Here is a 24705-nt window from a genome sequence, read left to right as displayed (position 1 = left end):
TTTTCCTGGATTGGTATTTAGAAAACCCATTGCCCATTGACTCCAGGAGAGCTCATTGAGCCTGGGAAGGGGTAGGTGGGTGTCTTTGACAGGCATCGCAAGATGCCAAGATGCCCAAGGTAGAGAACACTGCTCTGAAGGTGAAGGTAGGGTGAATCTCAACCGTAGCCTGGAGCTGGAGATCAGGGGAGCCTCTGGAGGTGGGCCAGCTGATCAATCTATTGCTCCTACTATTCTGTATACTTTGAAATTTTATTTAAGCACCTGGGGCCTCAGTTTTTTTTTATCTATAATATAGATAATGATAGTTTCTACTTTATGTCTTTATAATTGAGCAATACCATTTAAAAATGTGCTTTGTGTCTAGATCATTCAAATTCCTTGAAAACTAGCCTCTTTCAGATGGGGGCTGGCCAGCCTGGTCTGGCCCATGGAGATTGTCAAATGGAAATGCCCAGAAGTCAAAGGAATCTCATCAGGGTAAAGTTTTTTCAAAAGACCAGTTTGGGGTGGAGTCAAACATCCAGAAAGGGAGAACTTCTGTTGTCTCTAGGTCCCTGAGCCTTCCCCTTAAGAGTTCACAGTCCCCTATGGAATCTCGCCGTTGTTTTGAGGGGATTTTTCCATACGTGTGCCAGTTCAACACTTTCTTTTAGAAAAGACCTACAGGGCGCAGCCCCATCTCTGTTACTTCTCCCTCCTCATGACCCTGAGTGGGTTGACTTTCCACAATAAACTCTGCCTGCAGTCTGTGGAAAGAGGTATTTTGTGAAATTAGATATGGAGTATTAGTATTGGTAAGTATACCTTAAAGATTAGCCATCTAAGTTTGATATATTTTTCTCAAGGTATTGATTAAAAAAAACACCTTATACTTTATTGCAGGTCTTAGTAGCAAAAAGAAACTAACCGAGATAAATGTTGAACGTGTTTCTTATTCTTAACTCTGTGCTGCCACCTTAGTAAGCAAATCAGTAATGGACATTGGCCTCTCCTGGTCGCTGCTTTCCTTGCCCCACAGCCCCTGAAGCTCTCCCACTCTGCCCCAGCCCTTGCTGCTTGCCTCCCCAAATCGGCCCCTACATAATGCTGTGGCTTCCTTGTCCTCTTCTCCCCTTCCTCGTCTTTTGTTGAGTTGCCTCCCCCACTCCTTTTTGCTCTGTTTTGCTCTGTCTTTCCTCCTTTTAACCGTACTGACAGATTTAGTTTAGTCTGTCTTCATTCTCCAGTGAGTGAGGAGGGCAGAGCTGAAAAGGTACAAAGCCTCCAGTATAACTAGAGTAGTTATATAAAGTATAACTACTGGTCTTTGGGGATTTCGCTTGTTTTATGGTCACCCCCAGTGAATCTCAGGTAACTACTCCTGGCTCTCTGGTCAGAAATCACAAATGATAGTGCTCTGGGGGCCATATAATGTGCTGGGGTGGGAAGGGGTTAACCATATGCAAGGCATGTACCTTAACTAAGCCTTTCTGGCTCTTACTGCAGCTCTTAGTAGGCCTGTTCCAGCGTATTGAACAAAAACCAAGAGGCCAGGGTGACTACACCCCAAGTGGGAGAAAGGGTTGTAGGCCTTTCTTTGGTCCCTAACAACTTCAAGAATTCAAATTGCCTGCTTTGACTTCTTTATTAATGGCAAAAATGTCACTGGAACCATAAATTGTACACTGAATTTTACAGACCCTTTTCCTGTTTTGGCCCTCCCGCAATTCCTCTTCGGTTTCTGTAACACCTTTATGAAAAGGATGCTGCTCTGGGTGCACTTTAACTTCTGATCTTATTCCTCATACCAGAGGGAGCTGGGAATCTTTGACCAGGGAGAACTTTAAATGTCTTCCTTTGGCTGCAGATGCAAAAACGTTCTCCAGCATAAGGCAACGCAAGATACTGTACTGAATATGTGTGCATGTAGGTACTTATCTTTTACAGAGTGATCACGGTATCACAGTCGTCCCATTGTTCTTCGATTTGCTCCAGCAGACCCAGTAACGTCTCCATTGTGACAATTATTACTGTGTTTGGCATATTGAATACGTCAACGGTTGCTTGCCAGGCTTTGCCGCGTGGGCGAGATACTCTCGGTAGCTTGCCGGGCTCTCCGAGAGGGGAGGAGGAATCGAACTCGGGTCGGCCATGTTGGCCGCTTGCAAGGCAAACGCCTTACCCGCTGTGCTACTGCTCCAGCCCAGACACTTAAGCAGTATTTCTAATATAACATTTATTTGCATAAAGCCAATATTTCTTTTCAGCGGTAGGGTGTTTGCCTTGCACGCAGCCAACATGGCCGACCCGAGTTCAATTCCTCCGCCCCTCTCGGAGAGTCCCCGCAAGCTACCGAGAGTATTTTGCCCGCACGGCAGAGCCTGGCAAGCTCCCGTGATGCGCTCGATATGCCAAACACAGTAACAACAAAGTCTCCAATGGAGACGCTACTGGGCCCGCTCGAGCAAATCGATGAACAACGGGAGGACAGTGACAGTGATATATAGTAGCAGAATTCTGTTGTATTGACTGATGTGCAAAAGGCATCAGAGATTACTGTTTAGGTGAGTTAGAGATAACATCGCTTACCATCATATAGAATTAGATTTCATTATTGAAGATGAGCTCAGAAGAATGCCATTTTTGCACACCCTTCTGCCGAAACCCGTCAGTGGACATGTTCATGTTCTCATGGAGAGCACAGCTGCCACCACCGCTGCTGCCTTACTTTATTGCATATCACTGTATTGTGTATCACATTCTTTTATTGTGATTTATTATTTTGTTGGATAGCACATTATTGCATAGTAAAAATACCATAGATAGATATGATTTTATATCTGTGTGATGGGCCCTGGTCACCCAGTATGGAGCAAGTCTGTCGACACCATTTTCTTAGCAGCATGTGCTTACTTCATGTCTCTCTGTCACATTTAATTAAGATACAGATTGTGCTTTCTGATCTAATGCTCCTACACTTAGTAAACTATGTATCATGTAAACTTAACTTTTCATGTACTGAGACACCAAAATATTCATATGATTAACTTTCCTAGAATACTCACCTTATCGTAGAAGCCTGGAACCAAACTTGCAGTAATAGCTCCAAGGTGTGCCCACACTCACACTCCAGACTCCGCTAAGCCCTCTCTTTGCATCATTGATAGGTTCTTAGAAACCTTAATGTTAGCAAAACTGTGTGTAATGTAATGACAGTGGATCCTTGGATAACAGGACCTAGGATAATGTTGTCATCTTTGAATTGTCCTCGTCAATGTTACAACAAAATGACATTGAACAAAACATTTGAGGATTGACTGTGCTCCTACATCCAATAGTGATGGATGTAGGGTCCATCCCAACATTGAGTTAAACAGTAGAAATTAGACACACACACACACACACACAAATGTGTTGTGTTGTGATTCCATTAATAGAAAGGTGAAAAATAGACATAAAACTAAGACTGAGCAGTAGTGGGGAATTATGCCTGTGTGTTAGACATGTATTATTTGTGCTCGGTTTTTGTTTCCTTGTTTTGGGAGCAATACCCAGCTGCACTCAGGACTTTTTCCTGGCTCTTTGCTCAGGCATGACTCTTGGTATGACTTGGGGGTCCTTATGTTGTGCTAGAGATCAAATCCAGGCCTGTTGTGTATAAGGCAAGCACTTTACCCACTGTACTACCATTCCAGCCCATGTTGTATTATTTTGTATGTAGTTTTATCACACAGGTGTTTGGAAATTCATTATGTGTTATGCTTATGATGTCTGATGCCTGATGTTTTCTCTGTGCATACTTCAATTATGAGAAAAATAAGCTCATCAAAATAAACCATCAAGCTTCTTTCTGGTACTTTCCAACTAGCTCAGCAGCTAATATAGGGAGTTACAAAGAATGAGATCATGCTTATGATCTCAGTAACTTTCTGGAATTTTCATTGACCCCAACTTCAGTTCCAACCTTGGTCTTGGGTGTTGTCTTTGACCATGAAGAATTTGTCCTGCCCACAGTAATTTACACATGTGGCACTGAACACACCAGAAAAGATTTATCTCTGAGACTCCAGAGCACTTTGAATGCCACTGCAGAGAACACTTCCTAATCAGAGAAATTCTGTGACCAAAGAAATAGTAAACAGAGTCAGAGTTACCAAAAATACTAAGCAAATGTATTTTGCAAAGATAAAAAATATATATATTCTGTTATCATTTAGAATTAGTTGAAGAAAATCTTACTCTCTTGAGTTTTTATCAGACAGGTTGACAAGTGCCAGAGCGATAGTCAACAGGCTAAACACACACTTTGCTGGTGGGAATAGCCTGTGAGCACAGCTGGGTGTGCCCCTAAGAGAAAAAAATAAGTTAATTTAAAAAAAAAGGTATAACTGGCAACTACTTTATTATCTTCTTATAGTGATTCTTGATAGGTAAAGTTTCAAATACTTTCTGCTTTGCTTTCACTGATACTGTTAATGCTCGCTTCTCTTTTCATTGAACCCTTCACACTTTACTGTCCCTTCAAAGGGCCCCCACTTTGTGGGCTAATTATGACAAATGCTGATGCAGCATCTGTTCCCAGATTTAAACACCTACAATTCTGGGAGAATTCAGCTCAAAATCAAGGTTGCAGTGTGTGTCGGTCTGCATGGTGATGTCGCCTCTGGGGCCTGCAGCAGGGATTGCACAGATGCTTCCGAGATGGCACGCCCTGGACAGGCCAGCCCCATTCGCGCTTTAAACTGCATAGGAAGTGGTCAGCCCCTCGGTTTCCTCAGGCTAACTCATTTCTCTCCATTTTGAAAACAGTCAGTTTCACATGTGTGTTTTATTACAGTTAGAGGCCAGCTGATTGTATTGTTCAATATTACAAATACCCTGTTTGATGGAGTATGGAACTTGACATTCTCAGGTTCTTTCCCTCAAAAAAAAAAAAAGTGACAGAACTGAGGTTACCAAGTGTACATATGTGTGTGGGTTGGGGGTTGGGGGAGTGTGGGGCAGGGGAGGGGGTGTTAGGGAAGGTCGGACAGACTAGAAGAAACCTGGACAGTGGTGGAGAGTTTTTATACTTTGTTGAAAGAGTCCTAGCTTTGTACCCCCAAAGCATGGACGTTAACACTATTGTAAACCCTATTTCTTCAATAATAATCAAGCAAATTGTAATCAGGTTCTGTTTGCCTCCTAGATACAAAATAAGTCTGTTCAGGAACCCAAGAGTAAAAAGCAGAAAGGTGGCTAAAGATATGTGCTTAGAAGAGAACACTGGCTTCTCCAGGATGGAAAATAGCCTGGGTTATGATAATTTTTCAGTAGTTGATTTTGGCACTCTTACCTGATTTCTGTTTCAAGGTCCTTTCATCAGAGATTACTGTTACGCCTGTGAGTTAAAAATATAACCAAGGAAAGAGTTTATATTTTAAAAAAATTTATTTTTGGTCTTTTTCTGATTTTTTTTCATGTGAAAATGAGTATGATACTAATACAGAGAGTGAATTCTTGCAGCTAATGATGATAGCATAAAGTTAGATGACTGAAGTAACTTTTGGAAGTGTGCAGATATTGATTGCCTAACTGTGATGGTGGTTGCCCAGGTTATAAATGTGTCAGTGCTCCTCAGACTGTGCATTTGAAGACTATACGGTTATCATGCAGTAGTTATGCCCAAGTAAACAACAAAATTCCCTTAAGCAGAGTGTACTCTTTCCCAAGGAAATTTTAGATTGGCATTTCACAGCACTGTAGCACTCTTCTCCCATTTTCATCAATTTGCTCAAGCAGGTGCCAGTAACGTCTCCACTGTGAGACTTGTTACTGTTTTTGGCATGTCGAATACATCACAAGTAGCTTGCCAGGCTCTGCCATGTGGACAGGATACTCTCGGTAGTTTGCCGGGCTCTCTGAGAGGGGCGGAGGAACCAAACCCGGCTTGGCTGTGTGCAGGCAAATGCCCTCCCCGGATTTCTACTTCTTTTTTTGTTTTGTTTGTTTGTTTTTTTACAATGTGATCTTGTTTTAATATTCTGCTGAAGGGTAGTGTAGTGAAGAGATTTGAGTCTTTAAGATTAGATGGTTAGTGTTTTATATTAGAATCTACTGTTAAATGAGTTTTTTCTGAGGTTTTAAATTTAAACTGATTTTTTTTTTGGATTTTTTATTAGTGAAACACCATGAGGTACAGTTATAGACTTACAAATTTTGTGCTTGTGTTTCAGTTATACAGTGATCAAGTACCCATCCCTCCACCAGTGCCCATCATCCACCACCACGGGTCCCAGCATCCCCCCCACCCCCATCCCCCCGTCCCACCCTGCCTCTGTGGCAGGTCATTCCCCCTTGTTCTCTCTCTCTTCTTTTGGGTACTGTGTTTTGCAAGAGAGGCATTGAGTGGCAATCATGTTTGGTCTATAGACTACTTTTAGCATGCTTCTCCCACCCTGGGAGGGTCCTCACAACACCCTTTATTTGGTGCTGAGAATTTCTACTTCTTGTAGGCAGAATTTTCTGATCCCAAGTACTTGAGGTAGGTGCTGTCATGTGCATTGAAAGATGCTAATCTCCAACCCCATAAGGCCTCCTGCCATCCCCAGAGTGACAATCAAAAGTCTGCAAACAGATGAAAGTCTCTGTGTAAAGCAAATCAAATCTAGATGTAGAGCACATAAAAAAATAATATTTTAATTGCTCAAATTTTATCATTTGTATGCTTAACTTATGAGTTTGTGACAAGATTGCAGATAATTTTAAACAAGCTGGAATGGTCAGAGGCTTATTGAGGCCTAACTCTTACCCACCACCCAGACAGTTGTCTCGTTTACTCATCTAGGTAGAAAAAGTACTGAAAGATTTTAAGCATCTGTGTGTGTCCTTTCCTTTTAATATGTTCTGCCAGCCTCTGCGTGGGTTTTCATTCCCAGCATCTCAGATCTAATCTCAGATATACTTTGCCTGTGTGTTACCAGAAGGTCAGGGATACTGTGAAACACATGTAACTTGAAGTGAGCAGAGGTTTTGAACAGTTCATCTTAATAGTAGCTTCTTTTCATTAATCAGTACAAGATTTGCAAAGGGATCTGTAAACATTAGTACTTCGAACTGACCTTCTTGTCTTCAGCCTTTTTTTTCCTAAAAGTATTCAGAGTAGATAGTAGTGAGCCATTTAAAAATGGCAATTACGAGTACAATTTAACCTTGTACAGATGGATAGTCATTTTTTAAATCATCTTTCTATTTAATGAACAAGGTGAGGGAAAATTACTTTTTCTAAAATGGGGTTTTAACTTGTAATAAACGCCAACCTTTGTGCCAGGAACCAGGTTTGTATTTTCTGAACATTGTCGACAGACAGGCCCAAAGCTTTATAGGAATGCCAGAGAAGTGTCACTTGAATAGAGAGTTTCTCAGATTGTTCTGATGATGTCTGTGTGCTGTTTCTAATGGCAGTAACAGCTTTTTCCAGGTGAATCAGGAGTTGTTTCTGGTCATTTTTTTTCTCCCCTCCTTGACTCCACGCAACACCGTTTTGATTCTGTTTTCATTGTGTGTCTTCCTTAGAAATACCTCAGAGACTTTTTCAGCGTGATGCTTCAATCTGTGACCTCTCCCCTTCACATCAACAAAGTGGGCCTGACCCTGTCCAAGCACACCATTTGTGAGTTCTCACCATTCTTCAAGAAAGGAGTCTTTGACTACAGCAGTCATGGAACTGGGTAGCGCCAGGGTGATGGAGGAGCCACCAATGCAGTGCCTTCCTGTCGACGCAGCCTCCAAGTGCAAGGCAGCCTCCGAGTCCTGGGCCAGGCCCGCCGCCTCCTGTTGCCGGCAGCCTCGAGCAGTTTGCCTGGACCACCTCGCCAGCTCAGACCTAGTGCCTGACTTTGCAACTGGGATGCTTTGCTCGCTGATGAGGACTTGGATGGGTAACAGTTCCTACTCCATTGCAGTTGAATGTGGCCTTTTCCCCATAGTGCTTCCTTCCTGTTGCACAGTGGAGCCCATCCCCTGTGCCAGGATGGATGTGGCTTGATTATCCAGGCTCTCTGAGCCCAGCCAGCTTGAGACCTCCCAGAGTGGGTGGCTTACCAGACCTCCCTTAAATGACTTTCATCTGGTTTCTTCTTTCACTAAAATGCACTCAGAATTTTTTATATTCTTTCCATGTGGCTGGCTTGATCCCAAGAAAAGCATTTTAAATTATTTCATTGTATTTTTTCTCCTCCTTTGAACCAGAACTTTTGTATAATACCTAAACTGTTGTTTACACAGAATTTCACATTCTGCAAAAGGGATTTTCTGTTCAATCATGACTGGAGTCTTCCAATCTCCACAAATTGGATGTCGGTTACATCATTTGAAACTTCTATGAATCCATACTAATAGGGTGTTTGTTTAATCTTGAATATTTGAGAGAATTTTTCCCAAATATAAATGGCTACTGTGCATTCTAAACTTTTTTCTGCTAAGCACAAAATGAGCATATAGGTGATTGCATATTTTTAGACATTATTTTCACATTTTTGTTACAGAATCAACTGGCTCTTTCGCTTAAAAACTAGTTTATTGAGATCCCTTAAATTACTCAGGACTTAATGTAGCATTGCACCTCCATGTACAGTGAAATTGCTTTGTTTTACAAAAGAGAAAAAAAATGTGAGCAGAAAAACACATGGTATATATTGAAATGTATATAATTCTACCTATAGATTTATATATGTATACAATTGTATAATTGTATCAAAATATGTAATCATTCACACCAAATTTATTAAAGGTATTTGCTTTTCCAAATTTAAAGTGAGCTGCTATCAATATTAAATGAAGTCCAGAATCCTATATCTCAGTTTAAGTTTGTAATACTGTCATTTCTAGAAGTCTATTAAAAATGTATCTAATGTGCTTGGAAAGAAGCATAATGTATAATTCAGCTGCATTTGTGTTGAGACGATTCGGTTTCAGTAATGACTGAAGTTCACAAGTGAATGGGTAACAAAATGTATATGTATTCAATCATCTAAAATATGATGGTTCAACAGAGCTCTCCATCCTGAAAAATAAGTATAAAGATGCAATTATCCCAATAAGGGGGAAATATTATCACACTAATTAGATACTATAGTTTAGCATGAAAAAAATGAGGACTTTGTTTTAATCTCTATGGAAAGACTTGCTTTTTGTCTGCAGTCTTTATTACAAGTATGAGTATAGAGGCAATTACTACAAGATAATTTAAAATTAGAGATTAAAAAAGATGAAAGCTGGAAGATAATAATTAACCATAGGTCATCAATTTAAAAGGAATGTGAGTGCTAAGTGCTTGCTAAGTAAACGAAATGGTATTTCTTAACTGACAGTTAATGTATTCTCTGCCCTCTGGATCAGAGGCCAGGCTTATCACAAAATTTCACTAATATCAACCCCATGTATAGTAGTAACTTGGCCAGAATTGTGTTTGTGAAAAATGCAGAAATCCTAAGACTCGTGATTCTAGTCCTCAGTTGAGGAGCAATTTGTATTTTGTTTGAGTTCAAGTTCATCTGGCTCTGGCTGAAGCAGGCTGCTGTAGCATAAAAGACTTTTCATCTCCTGGAAACTGACTTATCTGAAAATAAAGCTCCTGTAAGAAAAATCTACAGGTTCCATTCTAATCCACAGTTACAAGCAAAGGAATAAACTTCAGATGGTATGTTAATGTGAAACACCCAACTTCTCTACTATTCCAAGGCATTTTGATTTTAATAAAACCTGAGGAAATGTTGAAAAGACCATGAAAAGACCCATCTAAACAATTAATTCAGTTCCTTTCTAGGAGGACGTTAAACTGAAGTAAAATATCACCACTATGTGGAGAAAAAAAGGGAGAAATGAAAATATTTGTATTCTTCAGAACTGATGTTGAAGGCTGCCCAGACAAAGAAGTCAACACAGAGAGATTTCTGGAGTTCTAACTAGAATAGGCAGGTTATTCTTAGTAGAAAAAAATATTTGAAATATTTGCAGACTGGCAAGGGGTTGGGGTTCTGTCCAGATCCTTGGTTGACACCTTGAAGAACAAAGAAACACAAAATCAGTCATGAAGAAGCAGGATAAAGCCTGTGGCTTCTTTGTGGCTCATCACTTTGCTTGCTGTTGCAGGAGTCTGATTCAAATCCGTGGTATATCATAGAAAGAACTGGGTGAGATACACAAAATAGCCAGCAGAAGAAGGATTTTGTATTCAGTGGTTATATTCTGTAAAGTAGAGATGGTCAAACTGAGGGCTCAAAGCCCAGGGAACTTATACCAAGGCCTCTTTTCTTATGACTTGGTTGGGGCTATGCAGAGTGATGTCAGAGTTGCAAACTGGGCACTTAGGGATTCTCAGTGAATCTTGATTTGCACCCCCTGATGGGGTGAAAGAACTAGAGGCTATTTGAGTCCCAGTTCTTTCTGGTTTGTGACTGCATGGAATGTCCGGATGCGTTGTGTATATTCCAGCTGCAGATAACTAAGAATTTGGTCTGGGGGTGGGGGCGGGGGCGGGGGCAGGGGGAAAGCATAACCCTTAGTGCTCAAGGGTTAACTCCTGGCTCTGCACTCAAGGATCACTTCTGGTGGGCTCGGGGAACCATATGGGGTGCCTGCAATCAAACCCAGGTTGACCAGGTGCAAGGCCAGGACTGTACCCACTATACTAATTCTCTGGCCCCCAAATTGGTGGCCTTTTTATTGTCCTTGTTCGCCTGTTTGTGATGGACATGTGGCAATGCCTAATATCATGGGTGAAGAAGAAAATGCATATTTTTAAACATGATTGCTCTCTTTGTGATAGAAGCCAAACTAGATATAAGGAAATACAAATTAAAGATTAAAACTTATCCATGAAAAGCTCGGTCTCTCTTTGTTTTTTCCAAAGGCTGGAATATAGATGGGCTTAGGCCACAAAGATGTTCACAGCCCTCAAGGCAGGGTGTTCTTCTCTTCATGGTTGACTTACAAATCTTGGCAAATGCACCACCTTCATGCACAATTTTGTTCCACAGTGATAAGACAGATGACAAAGTTAGGAATACAAAACTAACAGCTTCACTGTGTTCTTTTGGATTAATTCAATGGAGTAAGAAAATTATAAAATGCATATTTTATTACTTTCAAGAGTATCAAGTAATAAAGTAATGCTAAGCTGATCACTCGGCAATTCAAATTGAGGTACCATTAACTGAGAAATATTTTCATAAGAAGTTGGAACAAATTTGAGGAACAAAAAGAATTCTTGAGGTATTTTCAGCATTTCCCCCTAGATTTTGCTTAATGTAATAAAAATTTCTGACTCAAACTTGTTCATAAAGTTTTCTGTCACACATAATTGTGCGATTAGTGGCCCATCCAAGTATCTATACTTGTTTATAAAAGTCATAACCTTCAGCCTTGCACCCAACCCAGATCCTGCTGTTTCTGAATTAGAAAACATAAAGTGAAGCTGAGATTAATGTAGGCATGTGAATAGGGAAGACCCAAGTCACACCGGGTCCCTAATGAGAGACATCTACAGTTTTTGGAGGCCCATAGTGGAAATGCTTTGGAAATTGATGAGCTGGTTACCCAACTCATTTTTATTTATATTTTATAGTTGAAAAAGCAAATTGTGTTCAGTTTGTCCCCCACTACCCACTGTGAACTCCAGAGGCAGGCACTTAGCCTCAAGTGAAATTGGAAGAGAGAGCAAATAGTGTGAGGGGGTGCTTTCTGTTTTCTAAAAGAAGGTAAATTTTTGGGGGGTGAATTTTTTTTCTTGAAAGGGAACAGAAAGCTAAATAAGTGTGGGGGTCTTGGGCTTAGGGGGAACCATGAACTTGAAGTCCAGTAGCGCAGTCCCCAGCCTCAGAGTTGGGCACGTACGTGGGTGTTCCAGATTCCACTTAAAAGAGCTGTTATGGAGCTGGAGAGATAGCACAGCGGGTAGGGTGTTTGCCTTGCACGCGGCCAACCCAGGTTCGATTCCCAACATCCCATATGGTCCCCTGAGCACCGCCAGGAGTAACTCCTGAGTGCAGAGCCAGGAGTGTGACCCAAAAAGCAAAAAATATGAAATTAAATAAAAGATCTGTTATTCCCCCATGCCTGAGCAACCTCACACAGCACGCTGTTGTGGGTAATTTCTGTACAATGGGCAAAGAGAGGCCCAAGAGGGGAGTCTCCCACTTTTCTCTCTCTACCCACCTCAGTCACCGAGGCAAGTGCCTGGAAAATTTGGACTACTGAGAGTCTGAGATGAGCTTCTGCCCAGTACAGACCTTACCTCCTGTCACCCCCATGACAACCTTTGTCAAACTCCCCCTGCATCCCACTTGCTCTGCCTGAGTGGGATGTGATCCCTGCCACCTGATTCCTCAGGGAGCTGTGGGTCCCAGGCTGGAGCGAGGAATTGCTCTTTGCAGGGAAGGAAAGACAGGCCTAAGTTCGGCCAAGCTTTTCACAGAAAAGAATTTCTTAAGATGAATAGTGATCGACTGCTTTAGATTCCATCTTGGTTTTGCTTCCCAAGAATTCATTGCCAACCCATCCTCAAATTCTTCCTCCACTCATCTGCCAGCCTGTTTCAATCCTGCCTACTTTAGTGCCATCCGTGCATGCCCACCGTTTCTCAAACACACCCTCAGAAGTGGAGAGAGTGTCCTTCTGTGTGGCTCCTTCTTCTGAAGCCACAACAGGTCAATTTCCGGTCAAGGGAACTCCAGCAATAGTCAATCCTCACAGGAGAGGGAGTGTTCAGTGATGCTCCCTTTTCTAAACAAGAATGTTAGAGGCTGAGCTCAAACACTCTTGCCTTGGGGCATCATCTGGGAGCTGATCATTTCTGCCACATGAGATTCTTTTGTTTTAAATTATTTTTGCGGGGGGGGGGGGGGAGGGGCTTTTGGGTCACACCCGGAGATGCACAGGGTTTTCTCCTGGCTCATGCACTCAGGAATTACTCCTGGCAGTACGGTACTCCAGGGACCATATGGAATGCTGGGAGTTGAACCTGGGTCAGCCACGTGCAAAGCAAATGCCCTACCCACTGTGCTATCACTCCAGCCCCGCACATGAGACTCTTGTTTTCCCATAATCCTATAACCAAGAAGGTCCAGGTCCACTACCGCTCAGGTACCGATCAATCAAGAGACCCTGTGAGCATAGAGCCAGAGAGATAGAACAGTGGAAAAGAACCCTACCTTGACTGTCGCCAACCCCATACCAATGCCCAGATCCATATATGGCCCTTGGAGTTCCACCAGGAGTTTTGAGCATAGAACCAGGACTAAGTCCAAAGATTAAAAAAAAAAAATAATAAGATAAACAGTAATGGGTGGAGAAAGAACCGTATTGGCATTAAGCCAGAAAGTTGGATGCTGTCAGACTCAAGTCCACAAAGCAATCATCTTTGGTTACAAAGTTGCCATTTTTAGACAGAAAGAGGACAGGAAGCAGTTGATGCAGTTGGGCCTCAGGATGAATAATAAAAAAAAATCCCTGGTGTGCTGATCCTATGAGACACACTCCATTTTATCTGCAACCTACATGAAATAAGGAATGGGCTTTTGGAAGAGCAGTGAGCTCAGGTCTTTTGACTTCAGGGCAAGGAGGAGGCAAGGACAGCCTAGCCTAGATGGATTTTTTTTTTGGCCCAGTTCTTGCTGCACATACTTGCAAGTTTAAATTGGACCTCTTTTTTTTTTTTTTTTTTACTGGAAAGGCCTTTTTTTTTAACATTCATTTTGAATAAGAGGAAAAAGAAAATATAAAAGAACTCCCTGGCAAAAGCAACTGCATCAGTATTTATTTAAATGACTTTGACATGTGGTTGATGTTTGTGGGGAACGAAAGCCCTTTATTCAAGAGGAAGACCCCTAGGTCCACGGATGCTGGTTCACCTCCCCTGATCGGCCCTTCTTCCCGCAGGAAGGAGGGCCTCTTATTTGACTTTCTTTTCTCATTTAAGATGACAATACAGTAGGTGGTAGACACTTCTGCCTGTTCAAATTTTGAATTTCACACTGTGGAGTCAAATTAGGCTCAGAGGAGGTGAATTTGCAGAAGGTTTTGAGTCAGCCATGCAGAGAAAAAGAATCCTTACCCTCAGACTGTTGGAGGCCTGTGGTCACAGCCCACTGCCAGACCACACTCGCTGCAACAGCCAGTTGTAGCATCCATTGGGCCAGGTGTCTTCTGGTGAGATTTTACCTCTTAATTTGTATTTCCTCACCTTGTTAGTTTCTTCCTCAGAGATAACCATTTCCATTTCAAGAGATGCATTTTCTTGTTCAGCCAGCATGTAACGAATTGCCATGTGTCCTTCAAAAACAAACACTTTGTTACTCAAGGATCGCCTTCATGTTAGTAGGTCTTCCGTTGGGAGTCGTCAGCCCGTTACAGTGGCCTGCCAGACGGTGCCTCTCCTGGCAGCTCCTGAGCAGCCGCTAGTCAGTGTCTCTCCCTGTCGAGCCTTCTTCCCTTGCCAGCCCTCTGCATCAAAGCTATCAAATAATGTTGTTTGTGTTTTTTTTTCCCTCAGCAGTGGAATTTTAGTTCAAAGTTATGGTAATCCAAGGAGAAATTAGCCAGTCCTAAGTAACCCCTGGAACTGCAAAGAGAACTCAGTGCTAACTCCCAGCCAACTCCCACTCAGAATTTTTTTTCCAAAGAAATGGGAATGTGGGGAGAGATATTCCTTTGGATAAGGGGCTTGACTTGCATGCAACCGCCCCAGGTTTGATTGCTGATGCTGCACTGGATCCCTGGAGCCCTTCAGGAGTGATCTCTGAGAACAGAGCCATGAGTGAGCCCTGATGTGGCAGCAGGGCTTACTCATGTAAGCAGAGATTGTGGGAAAGCAAGTACGCAAGAAAAAGGAATGGGGATGGGGGGGGGGGGGGGGAGGTGAGGGGAGGGAGGCCGGGCAGCCGGGCAGCCGGGCATCCTGCCCCTGGTTGAACTTCCAAGCCTTTCAGTGCAGCCTGAAGTATTCTGACTTCCGGAGTTGGTCATGCTTTCATTTACTTTCTACCCCAAGTTTAGGGGAAACAGGTTTGCCAATAACTTATCTTTATAGTTCTGGAATCCTCCTGGGTACATGGGGGAATTGGCACACTTTCTGGGAGGGAGAGAGGGAGGGAGACAGAGACAGAAAGAAAGACAGAGAGAGGGAGAGACAGAGAGAGGAGAGAGAGAGAGAGAGAGAGAGAGAGAGAGAGAGAGAGAGAGAGAGAGAGAGAGAGAGAGAGAGAGAACATTACAAAGCTGTTTGGTACCATGAAGGCAGGTTGTCAGAAACATTCTCCAGAATTTAAATTCAGAGAAAAATAACAATAGAAAATACAGCTGAATGTCATCACTGCTTGCTAGCAGAGTTGTTTTCTTCAGAGTGTCACGAATCCTTATGCTCAGTTAATATTTGCAGAAGTGTTTGTGTCTTTGCAGTAGCACTCAGAGTTGGGCCTGAGACTTGCTGAGGAACAGCCTAAGGGTCCGCCATTTCCCAGGCTCCCTCTCAGCCAGGAGGCGGCAGAGAGAAGGGGAGCAACTTCAGCTGCTCTTCGGAAGCTACCAAGGAACATCTTCAGAGGAAAGCGCCGTGAACAATAAATACGTCTTGTGCTGATTAAAGGTTTTTAAAAATATTCGTACTTCCATTGATTTGAAACTGTTAAGCTTTCCTCCTGAAAATATCTAGAAGCCACTGCGAAGGGAGGGAGTGGGGGCTGTCATAAATGTCTCTTTTATGTGGTGTTTCATTAAATCCTCACTTCAGTGAGTGAATAAGAACAGTTGACTAGAAGAAGGTACGCACCTTCAGTTGTAGAGAAATATTAATGTACTCGCTGTTCATCCTTTGTTTGTGGATGGAACAGATCCAGCTTCCATTTATGAATGTTTGGGCTGGAGAGACAGTATAGGGGATAGGGCAATTGCCTTGCATGTGACTGACCCGGATTCAATCCCCGATACCTGAACACCACCCAGTATGGTCCCAAAACTGAATAATTAAAAAAGAAAAAGAGGAGTGGCAAAAGGTCAGTCACCAAATTGTACCAGAGCAATAATAGAGTGGGCTGGGCACTTGACTAGCACGCTGCCAACCCTGGCACAACAGAGCGTAAATGAAAGGTCACAGGCCAGAAGTTTGTACCTGAGATCATGTTTCTCTAATGGCTACCAGCATTTCAGCGGGCCTTACAGAGAGAAGAACTACAGTATGCAGACATCTTTCTCCAAGGCACACATGCTCGAGAGAAAGAACGTTATGAGTCAAGATTGACGAAGAGGTGTATGTGTGTGAGTGTGTGAGTGTGTGTGTGTGTGTGTATGTGTGTGTGTGCGCGGGGGGGGGGGGGGGTCGGGGGGTGGCGGATGCAAACACCGGGCATGTGGAAGCAGCCGCTCTTCTCTAGTTAGGTCCTGAGATCTAGAGGCCTTTGAGAAACCTGAGGCCCCGTGAGGAAGGGCGATGGGCTGTGCTCCCTGGCAGTAGCTGCCCCTGTGAATACCGGGAAACAACCCACATGTCTTCTCCTTGCTGCTGTCAGAGTCCCTCTGCTTGCCTTCGGCTCAGAAGCCTCCTAGTTTAGTAGGAACAGGCAGGTGTGAGCTGAAGCAAGAATTCACTTTGGCAGAATTAGGGCCCCTTTGAAAAGGAGCACCCCTCTAAGCAGCGTGTGAACAGGGATGAATGAAAGGGAAAGGCAGGAGGAGAGCAGGTGCCCATCCAGAGGCATCTCACTGCAGGTGGGGTTTCAGTGCCCCTTGATGCTAACTCCCTGCTGCTCTGCCAAGGACCACATCCCTTTCATAGGTGCCTCTGACCCCAGTCACCCATGCGGAGCTCTCCTGACAGTCTCCGGGATGGCAAAAGACCCGTTCATTTCCCCAAACGCCAAACATTCTGCCTGCCAGGGCCAAGCCACTAGTGATACCCTTCAGACAGTCCTTAACGCTCAGAAAATCTCCACCTTGTCAGCAGATCTTCTAGGAATGTAGCAACTAGTGCAGTTGCAGAACAGGGCTGCACTCCACACCCACCCCAGTTAGCACAACTTGAGACTTTTGATGCCTCCAGGAAGGCTGTGTTAGTCAGAGTGGGTGTGGACAGGGCAGCTAGCTCTTTCACACATTTCATCTCCTGTGCCTGGGGCGAAGCTAGATAGAGCTGTAGGCTCCTATGGAACCCCTTTCTGAAAGCAGCCCTGGGTAGGAGAGCATCCCAAACCTGGACCAGAGGGATCTGTGTCCCAGGTAGGAAGAGCTTGGCAGGGGTCTGTATGGCGGGTGCATTCAGGAGCTAATGGGGCAGATGGGAACCAGGAGGGCACGTTCCACTCCAGGAAACCCAGACCTTGCTGTGCAAGTGCACACGAGCCAGGCATGACCAATCCCATCCAGAGGCTTCTTGATGCTTCAAGTAACCATTTGCAATTTCAGATTTAAAGATTTATGAAGGTAAAACTATTTAGTGTGTGTGTGTGTGGGGGGGGTGTTGTAGTGCACATTACCCACTCACAGAGATCATTAGAACCTGAGTCTAATGCCCTATATTACTTGTAGGTCCCCTCTACCTCTGACTCTATTTTATTTTCCTTTATTTTGATCTGTTTGTTTTAGGGCCACACCTGGCAGTGGTTTTCCATGGTTCTATGCTCAGGGATCATAGAGACATAGGTGAGCCCCAAGACAGTAATTACACATCAATCATAATCCAGTTGTTTTGGGGAGGAAAGAGTTTAAGATAATGACTGATCATTCAAAAGATGAAGCAAAGGAGAGAGAAGTCTGAAGATACTATAGGATCTTCCAGGGAGATCCTAAATGTAGGACATGATCACTATCCTGGGAACTGAGGAAACCTTAGAAGGGGTTGGAGCGATGGAAACTTAGATGCATGGGGAAAAGTTAGAACTATGGAGACCCCCAAAGAAGAGGAATTCCTGGCACTGGTGCTAATGTCTCCACTGAGCGAGGTACATGAGGACTTACAGGGCTCTGGGATTGAGGCCGCCTCTGAGAGGACATCAGAGGATCAGGCATCTGTGACATCTCTGAGGATCAGGTCACAGTGAGGAAAACTGAAAGCTGGATGCAGCTCCTGTTGTTGCCCGTGCCAACAAGAACAGGAAGTAATGGGAGAGAGGAAGTGGATAGGAAGTGTTGCTGGGCTGATGTTCTCAGGGTCAGGAAGCCAAAGGAGCAAACCTCTTTGCCATGCCCCTACCATGAGTCCCCCCTTGCCCCCGAGCCCTCCCATGGCATAATCGAACTGGGAGCAGCTGTTAAAGCAGAAATAGAGGTACAGAATCCCACCCAAGTATGTCAAAGTTGAATAGAGAATATGGGCTTTGGGCTTAGAGACAAGTGTTCACCTCACTCACCAATTGCTTAGTGAATACCAGACAGTGTCCTTCTGTCATATATGAAGAGTTCTTCAGAAGCTGTGTCTCCCAAACATCCATCACTGGGCCTCCAGGAATTGCTATTCCAGACAGGTTTCTGAGCACAAGACCCCTTAACTTGGAAATTCATCTTTCATAGCCTCTTCCCTCCAGCAAAAGACCCCCTAACTTGAGAGTCAATCATGCATAGCCTCTTTCCTCTGCAACAGTAAAAATTGGTTTCAAGCCTTTGTGAGGGGAATTGAAGAGACTCAGACACCTCTCCAGAGGCAGCTCTACCTAAGTGGTGCCTACATAAAGCTCATCCCTCAAACAAGGAGACCTTGCGCATCACTCAGATCTTGTCACAGGCCAGTTTTCATTAAAAGTATAGTCCAGTGGGTGGCAATGATGTTTGGTCTATAGTCTATTGCCTCTTTTGCAAACCACAACACCCAATAAGAGAGAGAGAACAAAGGGGAATGCCCTGCCACAGAGGCAGGGGGGATGGGGGATGGGGGGTGGGAGGGATACTGGGATCCATGGTGGTGGGAAATGGGCACTGGTGGAGGGATGGGTATTTGATCATTGTATAATGAAACCCAAGCACAAAAATTTGTAAGTCTACAACTGTACCTCACGTTGTCTCACTAATAAAAGTTTTTTAAAAAGTAGCACAGCGGGTGGGGCGTCTGCCTTGCACGCAGCCAACATGGCCGACCCGAGTTCGATTCCTCCGCCCCTCTTGGAGAGCCCGGCAAGCTATCGAGAGTATTCAATATGCCAGACACAGTAACACCAAAGTCTCCAATGGAGACGTTACTGGGCCCGCTTGAGCAAATAGTCCACAGACATCTTTCAAAAGACAAAGAATTAAAACATCCTTGGGAATCCATCCCTAGGCTAAAATGATCATTCATCTTATGCCCCTCATTTACCTGCCCAGGAAAGATGCTTGGCAATGAAGAAAATGCTTGGGATGAATCCTTTTGATTCTTCCCAAGTTGGTATACAGCAGAGCTACTGTCTGAATAGACACTGGCAGTCTATAGGATTATGTTTCTAGACATGTAACTTGGGAGAAAGTTGGAAGGCCCAGTATTTATATGCTCTTGATTTAACGCAGTAGTTTCTTGTGCTCATGCACCCGGAATTATTGTCCTTGCTGATCATATTAGAATCGCCTACACTCCCATGGCCTCCATTCAAGGTGGAGACATAACTTCTGCCTGAACAGCCTGAAGTGATACTCATCTGAGAAATTACTTTTCCGTGTTTATCCCCATGAGACCCAAGACCAGCTATAGCATTCCTAGAATTAGGCCATGACATTGACCATCAGTGAACTTCAGAAAACTTTTTCTGGATGCTTCAGAACTAGGAAATAGCTGTTTTCTGAGGATAGTTATTATCCTGTGAGCAAAGACATAGAAGGTACAGTCTTGGACTTGTTTTTTTCCAGTGTCTAGCTGTTCTAATGGGAAAGCTAGTTTGGTAAAGCTGTAGATCTTGTAGTTTTCTCTCATTTGAACCTTTCTGCTCATCTCTGTCAGAATTTAGACCAAGGGAGATTGAAAAAGATTGGGTAGTGAAGGAGTTAGAGAGGGAGGAAATTTTGGAGGCTAACTGGACAGATACTCAGATCACAACACATAACTCTAATGGCATAGAAATGCCTTCTGGGTCCAGAGTGCAAGCTTATTGAAATACCTTTATGAAGTTCTGAACAAGAGAAACGAGCACTGAAGATTTACTTGCTCTCATAGTTTGCAGTGACTGGGGTGGTGTTCTTCTGTCTTTCTCTCAAAATGGATGCTGTCCAAGAAGCTCAAAGAACTTCATTTATTTTCATTAAACTTCCCAGTATCAATGACAGACAATCAGCTGATCAGCTTGAGGAATGACAAGAGATTTAGAGCACATCTTATTACAGAGAAAGTTTTGTCTTGCAAAGGTGCCAACAGCCATGAGCTGTAACAGTCTTGTTGCCATTTGAGAAATACATTGTCACGGGGCTTATCAGTGGAGACAAGCCAAAATCATACCTATGAATTCAAGAGAACTTAATTAAAGGTGATGTTTTCCAGAAGAAGAAGTCAGAATAGACAGAACATATTTTAAGCACTCTCTATCTCTTGCCGTCACCCACTTCATAAAGTGAGACCAACAGTGAACAGACAATTAGGACTGTATCTTCAGAGTTAGGTTAATCTTGCTCCTTCACCATCTTGGTAATAACAAACAGTCTCTACTTCAGAATTGAACTATTTGTGTTCTTGCCCTTATCCCATTTGATGAACAGAGAGAGAGATTTCAGAAGAGCTGAGAGGACATGTCCAGAAGACAGCCTTCAAGCACCAACCCTGATCCAGTGTCAGAGTTGCAAAAAGTAGAATGTCTTGGAGTCACTACTTCCGGAAACACTCCCCCTGCCACCTCTAACAAACACACTCATTTCTAAAGAGACAGTCAAAGGCTACGGCCAACTTCCCATGCAGAAATTCAAGCTTAAGCTTCTCACGTGCATAGACTTCTTCGAAGGTTAATAAAAGTTGTGAAACAATTGGTGGAGCACAACCATGTCAGCTCCAGAGTGGTCTCCCTGTCCCTACCATCCCCCTTCTCCCTCTCTCCTTCCCCTTTCTACTTGAGCCCTCCCAGCCTTAGCCCTTTGGGTATCTAAATTATTTCCACCTTCCCACTACTAGAAAACTGTTGATCCAGATAAGGTTGTAACCAAATTCAAGTGTAAGTGTTTACCCTGGAAGGCCAATTACTTGGGAGACAGATTACAGATTGATGTGTGTGTGGGAGGAAAGGGGTGGGGTGGAGGGGGAGGGAGGAGGGGCTGGGTGGGTGGAGGAAAGTTCTGTTCAGAAGCTAGAAAATTCATCTTACTGTCATATTGCAGCTAAGGGGGTTATATCAGACTGGTTGGGAAAGTATGTTAAAAGAAATCTGTGGGCATGGACCAAGGGAGCAGGGGAACCCTCTCGAGCCAGTTTGGTTTAGCATCAGTGGTTAATTCATTCAGGGACATTGTGGTCTCTACCTTGTGAAACTTTGAAATAACATAGTTAAATGATCATCCATCTGCGTGATAACCTTCAAGACTTTCTCCAGGGGACCCAGGAGAAAGTTTTCTCTCGCACCCTCATTCATAACCTGCTGCTTTACCATTAAAACACATAATGCGAAGGGTCACACCCATAAGCCACCTCCTGCTGGCGCCAGATAATCTTGTCATTGGCCACCGTCCAGATCACAAGGCTATTTTTCCCAGAAGGGAGCATAACATGAGACCCCCATAACCATGCCACCAGACTTTGTGCCAGGTTGTTTAGCATGGGGCAACCCAGAGTGGGTAGGTAAGAGCCCTCCCCGCCCGAAGGGACCCAGCTCTGGCAGTCAAAAACCTTCACAACCCAACCACCGCCATGCTCAAGGCCACTCCCCACACACTCACATTATGAGTGAACATATTCCTAGACATGTCATAAGACACTCCCTACTCATTCTCCATAATTACCACACCACAGTTGATGGGGTTCAGATAGTAGGCAACAAATCATAGAGGGAAAAAAAATATATATGCATATTTTCAGATATATATACCAAAGCTCACATCAGCCAAACTTTAACAACATGTTAGTTGTTAACTTTAACAACATGTTAGTTGTTTCCTATAAAATGTGTTAATGGCTCCTGACAAAATAGAACAATCTTCACAATGTTTCCTATATGAATACTTTTTTGTAAGAATATTCAGCAGTTCTTCATAGCAGACAATATGAATATTATTTCAGTTGTGTTTTGGGACAGGGTTTGGGGATTGGGATTGAAACATCCCAAATTAGGTGGTGAGAAGGTGTAATGGTGGTGGGACTGGTGTTTGAATACTAAATGTAATCAAATATTGTGAACTAACATAACATTTTTAAAAAATTTTTAAAAAAACACATAATGCATGAAAACACCTTCCTGGATTGAGAGACAGGTTCAGCGGGAATGGGAGGTTATAAGAAATGTTTATGTCATGAGCAAGATGAAGTCTCTAATGCTTATTTGCTTCCAGTCAAGTTCAAAAAAAATTTTACAGGTTAAGGGTCCAGAAGAAGTTCATTCCAGTTTTACAAGTTACAAGAAAAACCTTAGAGGTGGGATAGTTGGATGGGACTCACCTGAAGACGCTGAGGGAGAGCACTGAAAAGTGACTGAAGGTCATTCCAGGTGTGTATCTGGAGTGAGTGGTGGGAAGTGAGGATGATTTCGTATGCTATGGACAAACTGGGTTCCATACATGACGCTGCATAGAGAGGTGAGGTGAATTTTGAGGCTCTTACGGTCGAATTATAAAGGCCCATGACAAGCGGTTATCCTTAACTCAGTAGGAAGCAATGGGACAGTTAACATTTCGCTGGTAAATTTCAGTTTTCATATCTATCCTATGTGGCAAATTTGGGGAGGGTAAGGGCACATACCCATGTTCGGTGTTGGTCCCTCTAGATCAGGGACCACCATGCTCAGAGATTGAACCAGTGTATGTGTTTGGGCCTTGGGCTACAAATAATTGATTAACATTATAAAAGGATCCCTCAAGCTATCACTTGGGAAATGACTGGGGTTTAAGTGGAAGATCCGAGAAAGGTTAGGAGCCACCAATGATGGGAACCTTAGCTGGGCCATCCTCTTGCTATATGAAAAACAACAGAGAGTAGGCTGGAATCAATAAAACTTGATGTATGGAGGTCAAATGTGATTCTACAACAGTGCTTAAGAAATAGATGGCCACCCTTTAAAACTAGATTGCCCTGAATCTTTGGCCCGTGCAGTAGTGAAGTCAGATTGAAAGCCAAAAAATTTAGGGGTGCCTGATATTTCTTACTTCAGCATGAACAAATTAGAGTGCTAGCCCAACCCCCAAAGGTGGGAGTATGTTCAGGCTGCTGTTATTTCTTGTTTTAGTGGATGGCAAAGGAAGGTTCCAAACCAGAGGCTCGCAGACATTCCAGATGCAGTGGAGGCCTCTGTGTGTCTGTGGGACATGGGAGACTGGAGAGAGTCATGTTTCTAGGAAGTCTGGAAGCAGCAAACTGCAGACAGATGGTCCCAACCTGGGGGACCGTCATGGCACACTGGAGCATGAAATCGGATTTGGAGGGAGAGGTGGGTGTAGCTTGGCGGGGGCTGGAATAGGGATTCTCAGCCAGAGGTTCTGTGGAATCTCAGGCAGAGAAAGAAGTTTAGAAACAACAAAACAGATGTCATTGAAGGAAGGTTAAACCCTGGAAGACCTTTATGCAAGACTTCCACAGCCACAGTTCATCTCAGACGCTCTGTCATTCTGTCTTCTTGGGTGAATTGGTCCTTCCCTATGTCTCTTCTGTCTTCAGCAGACTTAGTTTGACTCCCTGACTCTCTCTCCTTTCTACTTTTTTCCTCCTTTTCTCTTCTAGGAACAGAATTTGCAATCCTAGTCCATGCAGTCCCAAGGTTAGGAGCGGCCTCAGACTTCCTAGCCATCAGGTAGTTCTGGGAACTAAGGTCATCTCCTGAGAAAGACTGCACTGGTTAAGCAAGGCTGAAGTCTGCAGGGTTGTACTCACAAAGGGAAGACAGTCAATAGTTTAAGACTCACCACAGAGGCATGGTAGAATAATTTCCTTCTTGCCTGCCTCTCTCTTTTTTCTCTGAAATCTCAGCTTCACTTTGAAAGTCTTCTAATGGAGTCAGTCAGGTTCACCCAAATTATGTATGACATCCTCCTTTATTTAAAATCAACTGATTAGGGGCTTTAATTACGTCAGCAAAAATACAACACCAGCATGAGTATTTGATGATTTTGATGATTAGAATAACTGGGGACTGTAGTATTTGATGATTAGAATAATGGGAATTGTTGTCTCACGATCAAAAACCCTTCACAGAAACCTGACTCCTAATTCAGAACTTCCTGGCTCAAACAAACTTTTGCTGGGTCTAATTTCTCTTTATACCATTGATTTTCTTCTGGGGTGCACAGGGCTGGGCTCTGATGATCGGATCCAGGTACAGTTCTATAACCATAAAGGAGAACAGTCATTGTTTTCAAGGCACTTGCCTGGGGTGTGACTGAGAAGATGGAATGCACAGAGATAACTTAGACTCAATGTGTCAAGAATGTCAATACAAAAGAATGCAGATGGTATTTGTCATAGAAACAAGGAGGGGGAAGTTAGAAAAAAAAACTTTACAAGACATGACAGAAAAATGAATTTATATGTAAAAAAGTTTTTGCAAATTAAAAGGCTCACATAAATGTTTATTTCAAAGTGACTTAACATGCCTTCATTTTTTATCATTTCGA

At 43.3% G+C, this 24705-nt stretch overlaps 1 protein-coding gene across 1 annotated transcript in view; it reads left to right on the top strand.

The window, feature by feature from the left end:
- Window positions 1-10335, top strand: part of KIF16B (kinesin family member 16B) — a 327590-nt gene extending 317255 nt beyond the window's left edge. Inside the window, exon 26 of the mRNA XM_056122148.1 lies at window positions 7537-10335. Within this exon, the coding sequence (XP_055978123.1) occupies window positions 7537-7695 (159 nt within the window). The 3' untranslated portion in view covers window positions 7696-10335. The remainder of the gene's footprint in view (window positions 1-7536) is intronic.
- The last annotated feature ends 14370 nt before the right edge of the window (window positions 10336-24705 follow it).

The sequence above is a fragment of the Sorex fumeus genome, unplaced genomic scaffold (assembly GCF_029834395.1).
Source record: "Sorex fumeus unplaced genomic scaffold, SorFum_2.1 ptg000044l, whole genome shotgun sequence".
Taxonomy (NCBI): domain Eukaryota; kingdom Metazoa; phylum Chordata; class Mammalia; order Eulipotyphla; family Soricidae; genus Sorex; species Sorex fumeus.
This window is presented reverse-complemented; position numbering and strand designations above follow the sequence as displayed.